The sequence below is a fragment of the Schistosoma haematobium genome, chromosome 4 (genome assembly GCF_000699445.3).
Source record: "Schistosoma haematobium chromosome 4, whole genome shotgun sequence".
Taxonomy (NCBI): Eukaryota; Metazoa; Platyhelminthes; class Trematoda; order Strigeidida; family Schistosomatidae; genus Schistosoma; species Schistosoma haematobium.
In genome coordinates, this window is record NC_067199.1 from 10,439,011 (window position 1) to 10,449,366 (window position 10,356).

A 10,356-nucleotide genomic window follows, 5' to 3' on the forward strand; every position below is an offset into this window, starting at 1 on the left:
CTCTCTAAACTGTAGAGCAAAACATCTTGGCTTAGCCAAAGTCAGAACAAGTAAGTCATTTGGCATGATAAACTAGCTGTTTCTAAAACGTGAATTGACACTGTTAGTATACAAATAAACAATGCAGTCTATTGAACAGGGAAAAGGAGAGATATCAATAACATACTGAACAGTGACTAGAGGATAGGAAAGTGAGCCGACGATGCAAATAATGTTTTAGAATGAACATGAGTTTGTGGTTGGTGAGTAAACAAGACATAGTCATACAAGGTCAGAGAAAGCTAATGTGGTGGTGGGCGTTTCACGTTATCATTGGTGAGTTCGATTATCGATCACACTTTACAGTGATCGGCCCCACTTCTCATTGTTCTCCTTGTCTTGACGTCATCTGCAAACAATAATGCCGGTGACTTAAGCAATGAGGTAATTCATTGGTGTAGAGAAGGAAAATCAGGAGACCAAAGATGGTGCCACACCATTTTGACTGGCTCCCATTCGGATAGCGTTCCACCAACATTCACTCTGTTTGCGGTCACATAAGGGGTTCCCCGTCTATTCTTTTGCAGTGCCTGTTATTCCTAGGCTCGAGAGCTTCTGCCTAAAACCCAAGTGTGAATGTTGTCGGAGGTTTTGCTAAGGTCTATGAATATCACATCGACAGACAGAACACTATCTAGGGATGCTGTCCAATCCTCCCCCACGATAAGTTGGTCAGGCATAATTGCTTGTTTCGAAACCCGTGTTGCTCGGGAGTTAACACATTACACGAACCTATGTGATTTAGTGACCCAACCCAAAATATTTTTTAGATAACTTAACGACTATTGTAACGACCGAAATGCCAATATTCGGTTTAAACGCAGAACCAACGAACCAAAATTTATTCGATTAGACTAAACTACGTTCTTCTGTATAGCGTACAAAGTGTTTTTGAGTTACTCGTATTGAATTATATCGAAACATAAACTCTGTGCTCATTTTAAACATTCTAATGTGGGAAATCAAAAATACAAAATACCTCAAACGATACAGCTTGTGCTATACAGTTAAGGGTTTTCCCAACACAAATTGGCGTGCTAAAAAAAACCAGTTAATACAAAGGAGTTCAACACCTGAGAATCAATAAAAGTACTCCCAACAAGATGGGATCAGCAACCTATCTTCAGGGATTCGGGCAGTTTTTTCAAGGAGACAGTCAAAAGTTAACAGTTGTAGTGGCATTGATTCTGGTGGGAGAGTAGTGTAGTGGCATTGGACCATAACCACACAATCCTCAAAGCTGAATACGAGATTACTCGGAAAATAGATATTCAATATTTAACACGGAGAAATACCTAACGATGGAAAAGGCGGGAACAATGAATTGAATTGACTGGAGTTGATCGAGTGGCATGGCTCGGCCATGCAGGCGTGGTCCTTACTGAATGTTACCTTATATCTTCTATTCATATTAAATATATTGTTCTTTCTCTAGCCTAAGCTTGTTCTTCATCATGTACTGGTAGTTGTTACGATACAATGAGTTGGTGTAGTCGATGGTGTGACTTCCACGTAAGATCTTATAGATTAGGCAGTTATATCGTGACAAATCTACAATTTTAGGATTAGGTCTATTATTAACGCAGTACTAATATCATAGTAGACCGTAATTCTACACAGTCACACACTGAACCACGCCGTGACCTTGAGCTTAGTCAAATGCGATCTTATTGTCAATAATCCGACAACATGCGACAGAAAACTTAGGTAACATAAAGTAAGTCTTTAATCAAAGTCACATAATGAATGCTGAAACGAGGAAGACTAAAGAATGCAAAGTGTGATTAAAAGAGATACGAATGAATGTTAGAATACACGATAAGGAGAGGAAACAAATAAGCGACAGTACTGTCCAACAAAATGATGAAGAGGGATTTTCAAAGTTTTCGTTCCGTCACAAGTATGCTGATTAGACTGACAAGTTGGTAGTTAGATACAATCTGTATCCGACCATCTTTAAATATATGACTGACTACAGCATATTTTCAGTCTTTAGGGAGTTGAGCGAATGAAAGGGATATGTTGAGGAGCATCTCGAGTGGTCTTCAAATGATGTCAGCAAAAGATGATAACAGTTATGGATGTAACCCATCAGGGCTCGATATCTTACAAGGTTAGAGGTTAGTGATCGATGGAAGCACAATTTCCTCAGTTACATGTTCAGGTCCTAAGGTTAGTATTTCGGTGTGTTTAGGACAAGCATTTTTAACAAAACACGTGGAGTAGACTTCGCCAAAATATTTTCATAAACTCTCAGTTTTTGCCAGATCTCATTCAGCTAATAAATTTTTATTGTCGCGCAACTGTAATTGGGAAACACCATCACTGAGTTTTTGTTCTCCGTTCAACGTACGAAAACAATCTTTTCGGACAAGCGCGACTATCATATGACAACTGTCTTTCGTAAATAGTACGGTATCAAACTATGATCTTTCTACATTTATTCCGGATTGTTTTGTATTCACACTAGGATGATTCGTATGCTTTTGACAAGAATAAGTCCTCAAAGTGTTTCCTGCGCTTCAATAGATTTCGGGTTTCCTTAACAATCCATGGAGGGCAATGTGGTGGCTTACGTCTTGACCATGGGATAAACGACGATGTTGCGGACTCGATTGTAGCCCTAAACCTATCCCATTCGTCGTCGATCGACCGCCCCAGTCGAGATAGCATGGTCTCTGATTGTCGGAATATTAGCTCCCCAGGTATTGGAACAGGGGGTAGCAGATACAAATTGTATGTCATGTGTCCGAAATTTAAGTTAAGACACAACATGATCACTAGTCACCAGTGGGAAAGGTGCTGAAAGTCGGTGAGATCCTCACAATGGTGCGTGAGTACAAGGTCTAGCAATGACGAATCATGTTCCAAGTCAATATGTGTCGGTTTTGCGATACATTTTGCAAGTGCACACTGAATAATGATTGAAAGGAGGTTGCTATCGAAACCTTCACCTGATGCTGTAAGCCCAATCCAGTTGATATGCGGTGCATTGAAGCCTCCAATGGTAAGGCCACATTCTGCCTTACTCTGAAAACAGATGCGTCTTAAGACAAGGTCGTTAGTAAGACGAAACGGACTACGGTATATTCCTCATATAATCATTAACCCGTCTCTAGACTTAATTATACAACATGCTAACTCACATGTACCACAGACATGCGCCTCTGATATGGTTGATTGTATACAAAAGTGATCCCTAACATATAACATCATGTCTCCTTTATTGGGACTTATAACTTGGACTTTTAATACGGATGTAGCCTGAGGTGAGCCGCGTTTTTGTGACAAAAATCACATCAGGACTTACATCAAACTTAGCCCAGACGTTTTATTTCGAAGACGATGACTTCTCGTGTAGCAAAAATTTAGGGTGTTTTGAGAATCGTTCGTTTCGTCTGTTAGCTCCCGAGTTTTTAACTCCGTAAGGACATTCGTCTACATGATTCCATCTTCAAACGGTCAATCTGGTTAGACGCTAATGTTTGAATAACGAGTTTTGCATGCGATATTCAATATTACGTCTCTTACATCAAAACCCTCGAGTACCAACTTCAAGATCCTTCTTGGTTGGGTCTCGGCCCCAAACCATTTACCAAGTCTTATTACTTTCGTGATATTTACTCCTGAGGCCTCTTCAGACAGTATATTTCTGATGGCTAATTTCACGAACTCCAGCTCACATGCATGCCTATTAGCAGGATCATTGTCTTTCGATTCCCCCAGATTCATAACAATTAAACTGGAAACTGGTTTAACTTCTTTGAAAGACGTGTTCACAACTTTCGATCGTTGTGTCAAACCCTGCCTGTTAACTGCTATGAACTTACCGTTGGTTTTTCTCGTAACAGAGTTGTGGAAGTCGAGCGAATGACTCACAACAATGTATGATGAGGCCAAACGTTTCCCTTTTACGATAGAGTTAAATATTGTCTTAATTTGTCACTTCGGAGGGGTAATTTGCAAGACAGGATATGGGTCCACCAAGGGCCCTGCAATTAAACGGGCGCTACCTTTTCTTCATTTCTATGTTTCGGTGTCATCCATTTCCCATCAGTCGCAGGACCGAAATTAGTACTACTTGGGACAATAGTGGTTTTGTCTGGAGTACTAGTTGCTGCTGTAGCAACCTGGACACCAGTATGTAATAGTATTTTGAACGTTAGTTGTTTCGGGAAAGACGTACCTATTGCATGTCGCACAGTTGGGTGTCTGGCACGTGCCGTAACGGCACTTACGACACCGACGCATTCTTTGCTATCAGTACACATGTTACAGGTACAGCCCTTATTAACATTTTTGTTGACCAACGCCAGAAGGGTAACTGCATCATGGATGAGTAATGCTTTGCTCGAAAAACAAAACATGCAAGGCCAATTGAAGTTAGGCTTTGAGCACTCAAAAATGGACGTGTAAAAAATTTCAGACACTAACCGAATCAATCAAGTCAAAGTCGACCAACTATGCTTCGGTGCAATAAATACACAAAAGCAAATTATTACACACAAGTAAAATATCATTTTAACTGAAATACACTCAATTAAAGTGGAAACAGTAACTTTGATACGTAAATTACGATCGGAACAGTAAGTTAACCTCAACGAGGAGTAATATCACAGTTCTTTTCAAATGGCGCGCCATACAGTCATAAATTTATGACTTTTTTTGAAATCATCGGCAAACTATTGTTACTTGGCATGAAAATCCCTATTCTCCTCCACAACCATTTGTGACCATAAATAATTATCTATTGGTTATTGGTTCACTGGATCATTCATTCGGTGTGTTGATAGCCCCGCGGGTTATATATTTGTTGGTTTCTTGAAGCATGCCATCTGGGGCACCTTTGTTTGTCCTAAGTAAGTACATTTTGCTGTTCTAACTTTCGCTAGACCGTACAGCTCGTGGAGAACAGGGAAAATCTGTACAGTTAGCGAACATTGAAGCGGGAAAGACTGTTGCCGAAGTAATAAGAACATGCTTAGGACCAAGGGCAATGTTGAAAATGCTCATGGATCCTATGGGTGGGATAGTAATGACTAATGATGGAAATGCAATATTGAGAGAGGTTTGGAAACAAATGTCCCCTTATTTTTCAGATTACTGTTGAGCACCCAGCCGCCAAATCGATGATAGAAATCGCACGGACTCAGGATGAGGAAGTTGGGGACGGTACTACCTCTGTAATTATCCTCAGTACGTTATTATTTTTCTAAATATTGCATGTCTCTAAGGTGGAGAAATGTTAGCAGTTGCTGCTCCCTGTTTGGAAAAACAGGTGCACGCTACAAAAATTATATCCTCATTCCGAAAAGGCCTCGATGAAATGCTTGTATTGCTTCGTGAAAAGCTGAGGTAATGTAAAATACAAATTGTGTATTCTCAAGTGTTCCATGTAATGCATCAAATGAACGAGAGGTCCAAAAGATAATTCAAAGTTGTGTTGGGACAAAACTCATAAATCAATGGTAATATAAATATTTGAATCACTCATAGTTAGGTCCGACCTAGCCTGCAAGATTGCTTATGACGCCGTAAAAATCGTAACAGTGGAAACCGACGGTCGTAAAGAAATAGACATCAAACGGTACGCAAAAGTGGAAAAGGTAAGAGAAGTTGAAACCATATTAGTCTCAGATTCCTGGTGGGTCTGTTGAAGACTCGGTTGTTCTTGATGGCGTTATGTTTAATAAAGATGTTGTACACCCTCGTATGTCAAGAAGAATAGAGAATCCTAGGATCTTGCTTATGGACTGTAATTTGGAGTATAAGAAAGGCGAAAGCCAGACAACAATGGAGTTATCAGATGATAAGGACTTCACGTAAGTTGCATTTGCATTACCTATTCATTTTTAGTCGTGCTCTAGAAATAGAAGAGTCCTTCATCAAGGAAATGTGTGACCAAATTATCCAATATAGTCCCAATGTTCTTATTACCGAAAAGGGAGTTAGTGACCTCGCTCAACACTATCTGAGCAAAGCCAACATATCCGTCATAAGGCGACTCAGAAAAACAGACAATCTACGCATCGCGAGAGCATGCGGTGCTACTATTGTCAATAGACCAGAAGAAATCAAGGAGGAAGATATCGGCGTCCAAGCTGGTCTTTTTGAAGTAAAAACAATAGGAGACGAGTATTTCACATTCATAACGAAGTGCAAGGTGAGTCTTTCTAGAGATAAACACTTATTTACAGAATCCCAAAGCTTGCACCATTCTGCTCAGAGGTGCCAGCAAGGATGTACTCAATGAAGTAGAGCGCAATTTGCAAGATGCCATGAATGTAGTTCGTAATGTTATGTTGGAGCAGCGATTAGTTCCTGGAGGTGGTGCCATTGAAATGGCCCTGGCACAAGAATTAACTCAAAAATCAAAATCAGTTAATTCTGCCGTTCAGCAAATGGTTTACCTCGCAATGGCACAAGCCTTAGAAGTGATACCCAGGACGTTAGCTAAAAACTGTGGTGCAAATGTTCTTCGACTTATCACGGAGCTTCGTGCTCGTCATGCTACTGATCCTGCTAAATATTGGACATTTGGTGTGAACGGAGTGTCTGGAAAGATTATCGATATGAAAGAACTGGATATTTGGGACCCCTTGACAGTCAAGGCCCAAACTCTCAAGACAGCAATTGAGGTATGTTTACACTTAACTGTTTGCTAATTTTTAGACTGCGATTTTGCTGCTGCGAATCGATGATGTTGTTTCTGGGGTAAAGAAGCAATCGGGAGATAATACACAAACTCCCACAGCCACTGAATGAAGTTTCTGTCACCAAGTAATTTTTAACCTAAAATATATATCGATTCTACCTGCGTTACATCTTGTTCTTTATTCGTAAGGCACATTCGTAATTATTTATTATATGCAAACATTTTCTGAGCACTACTACCTTTCTCTTGTTCCGATTTGTGTGCATCATGGTTGCTTGCAAGAGATTATATTGCCGATAATTTATTATCCAACTGTAGTCTACATTACTTTCAAGACATATTTAGAATTACAGTTCGTAGCAATAACATCGATGTGTACTGAATGGCTATCCCATTAAGTCAAGTAAGCTTATTTCACTGGTTAATCTCAGTTGCTAGGATTTTTCAGAAGTGTGACAAATCTTCAATCTTTAGAACTACAGGTTGGCTAATATCAACCTCCAGTTACTTTGAACATGGACTAGTCTTTGTTAAACAGCATTATATAACGGAGAGAGAGAGAGAGAGAGAAAGAGAGTAAAATAAAGAATTGGGTATAAATTGACCTGTTCTGTTTCTAGTATTTTGTTTCCAAATTTGCCTTCATTTTCCTTTGTCTAACGTTAACTTCCATCCATTATAATGGATACATATCTAGTCTGTTTTGTCGAGTTCACATCTTGGTCCTTGAATTATTTTTCTGTATTACATTCTCATACTGTCTAAAATAACACTGCCCCTAAGTCTTTATAGACCAAAACATTTTCCAAGCAGCTCTACTTTTCCTTTGTCGTGGTAGTAACTACAAATGCAGTACACTATGTACATTTGAGTTTGTTTATTAAGTAAATGTGATTTCATAACAGATCAGGCTAGTGCATTTGACTAATGAATTATAAATTAGGTGTAATACTCTTTCCGATATTTGGAACCGTATACTTTTCCTATTATCTTAGTTGTACTGCAGCATTTAAGTATATGATTGTTATTTACAACATTACTAACCCTAAATATTTCAGAATCATCCTATAAGGAAGAAGTTCAAATGTGTGAGGACTGTTATCAATCGACAAGTTATTCAAATCTTATGGCCTTGGTTGACATGTCGACTTTGGAATCGGTCTTTCTACCCATAAATCTACATGACGTCTAAGTACCAAGATTTTCAAAGTCTTTATACACCAACACTTCAGACAGAGTGAGACCATACAACCACCTTTCTCCACTGATCCGACCTGACAGTGGGGTTAGGCAGTGTTGCACAATATCAACATTCCTCCATCATTGCCTCCAATGACATTGCGGAACTGTCTTCACAGGAAGGACGTGGTGTTGTCACCTCTTTTTAGAGAAAGACTTTCTAATCTTAAGTATTTAGATGAAGTTGTCTTACTGTAGAATGATGTACGGTCTATTCAAATCATACTTGTTTAGTCTATGATCAGTGTCCGTAAGTTTGTGAATAGCGTTATTTCCATCAGTATGTCTCTGATGAAGTTCGACAAAAATAGATAATGAACAGCCTTGTCGGACACCACTTGAGGTTGAAATATCAGATGACATTTCGCCGTAAGCTCTGACTAGACTGGTAGTGTTCGAGTAAAGGTTTATGTACTTCTGAGGTACGCCTTTCAGTGACAGGCATTGGGACAGAATCTCGCGGTCTACGGAGTCAAATGTTGCTTCTAATTCAAGAATGACCACCACTGTCGGACGCCGATACGTATGCTTGTGTTTTAGAACCTGACGAATGGTTAATATGTGGTCGATGCAGCCACGACCAGGTCTGAAGCCAGCTTGATTCTCTCGTGTTTGCAGTTCACGAGTCTTAGTTAAGCGTCTGATAATTATCGAGGCTAGTATTTTAGATACTGTATTAGTTAAACTAATCCCTCTATGGTTGTCACAGGATGATTTTAACCCTCTCTTATATATTGGGACGATAAGTGATTGTGACCAGTCAGATGGAATAACGTCTAACTCCCAGATCTTAGCTAAAATATTAGTCAGCCTAATCGCTAAAATTGGACCACCATCTTTAAAGACCTCTGGAGCCAATCCATCTGGACCAGCTGCCCTTCTTCGTTTCAGATTAACTATAGCTTTTTGAACTTCTGCTAGAGTTGGGGGACCTACTTCAATGTTCCATTCACACTGTCTGGTAATGGTGGGTAGTTGTAGAGTAGCTGAAGGCCAGCTGAAATGTTCCGCCCATCGTTCTAAACGTCTGGACTGAGAGCAGATGAGGGTATCGTCTTTTTCCGAAATAGTCTGACTTACACTTGACTTATTAATTCCAGTTTCTTTTATTAGTCTGTAGAGCTGTATTGTGTTCCCTATAGCCGCCGCCTTTTCCATCTCTTTTGCTTTCGTTGCCCACCACTGCTCACGGTCGTTCTTTAGACTTTTGCTTAACCTAGATCTGATTTGTTGTCGCTCTTCATCGTGTTCAGAGCCTGATGGGATGAGTTTACGAGAATCCATCAGTCCAATAGACCTAGAGGAAATCCATTGGTTCTTTGTAACCCTGTGGTTTAAATCACTGATAGATGTCATTGCTGTTTCCACAGCTGTTTGTATAGCTTTCCAAGCAACATCTGGGTCAACCTCGTTTCCAGAACTACCTAATTGTGACCTCAGTTGTTCCTGAAACCTATTTTTGGTTTTCTCGTTACTCAACTCAGTTCTAATGGGTCTTTTTACTGTGGCTTTTTTGCGTCCAGTGAGGCGCAAGCAGATGCGTGCCCGTATTAGGACATGGTCGGAGTCCAAGAAGGTACTCCAGAATGAGCGGCAATCTTCTACCGACCCTCTCCAACGATGACTGATGGCAATATGGTCTATTTGAGTCCATCGTTGGTTTGGTGTAGGGGGTCGCCATGTTAGACGATGTCTCTCCTTATATTTAAAATTTGTGTTTGCTAAAAATAAACGATTGTCTGAGCACAGTTGCAGCAGACGATCACCATTATCTGTTCGCTGTGCCGGTATACTAAAATACCCAACTAAATATCTTTCTGTTCGGTTTAAACTACCTATTTGGGCATTAAAGTCACCTGCTACGAGTACTATGTCTGAACGTTTAGCTTTCTGAAGAAGTTCAGATAGCTTTCTGTAAAATTCATCTTTCACTTCATCTGAGCTGCAGTCGGTGGGAGCGTAGGCAGAAACGACGAAAAGCAACGACGTGTGTCCCTATCCTTCCGAGTTCTTACGGAGCCGTTTAGCCGAACAGCACATAGACGACTGTTGACGGGAATCCACTCTAACAGTGCTTGTTCTGCCCTCGTAATTAGTCTTATGCGTATACCAGCCAGTCCACGAGAACTAGCCACCGGGTCGTCAGACACGGGGGTGTGTCTCGTCGGCTCTCCGTTTTGGCGGAGTGAGGTCAAGTGAATGACCACACTAGGATCCTGTATGCGTGTTTTGGAGACAGCATACATCAATGGTACGAGATTCTAGGGTTTTAGCCAAGGGGGCCTGCTGGCCGGTTGTCACTTCCCGGCTTCCCACACCTGTGGAAGGTTTTTTCTGAAGGTACCTGGAAAGGAAATTGGTTTAAAGCTGGTCTTAGTGACCTTAGAGCGTGATTGCAGTGGTCAAGAGAGAACTACTTGAGG

The 10,356-nt window shown here is 40.5% G+C and overlaps 2 protein-coding genes across 2 annotated transcripts; one reads left to right on the top strand and one right to left on the bottom strand.

Moving 5' to 3' along the window:
- The first annotated feature begins 4,674 nt into the window (after nt 1-4,674).
- On the top strand, nt 4,675-7,288 carry CCT3 (T-complex protein 1 subunit gamma). The gene is made up of 11 exons (XM_035730080.2): nt 4,675-4,898; nt 4,932-5,107; nt 5,139-5,235; nt 5,274-5,394; nt 5,427-5,507; nt 5,540-5,645; nt 5,677-5,861; nt 5,896-6,202; nt 6,237-6,677; nt 6,712-7,097; nt 7,133-7,288. Exons 1-10 carry the CDS (start codon nt 4,868-4,870, stop codon nt 6,802-6,804), a joined length of 1,638 nt encoding a protein of 545 aa, XP_035589247.1. The 5' UTR covers nt 4,675-4,867; the 3' UTR covers nt 6,805-7,097; nt 7,133-7,288.
- An 834-nt stretch (nt 7,289-8,122) lies between these two features.
- On the bottom strand, nt 8,123-10,179 carry MS3_00007359 (uncharacterized protein; the record flags this gene model as incomplete). The annotated part of the gene is made up of 2 exons (XM_035730079.2): nt 8,123-9,823; nt 9,949-10,179. The coding sequence occupies 2 exons, from the start codon at nt 10,177-10,179 to the stop codon at nt 8,123-8,125; spliced, it is 1,932 nt and encodes a 643-aa protein (XP_035589246.2).
- Nucleotides 10,180-10,356: the final 177 nt, after the last annotated feature.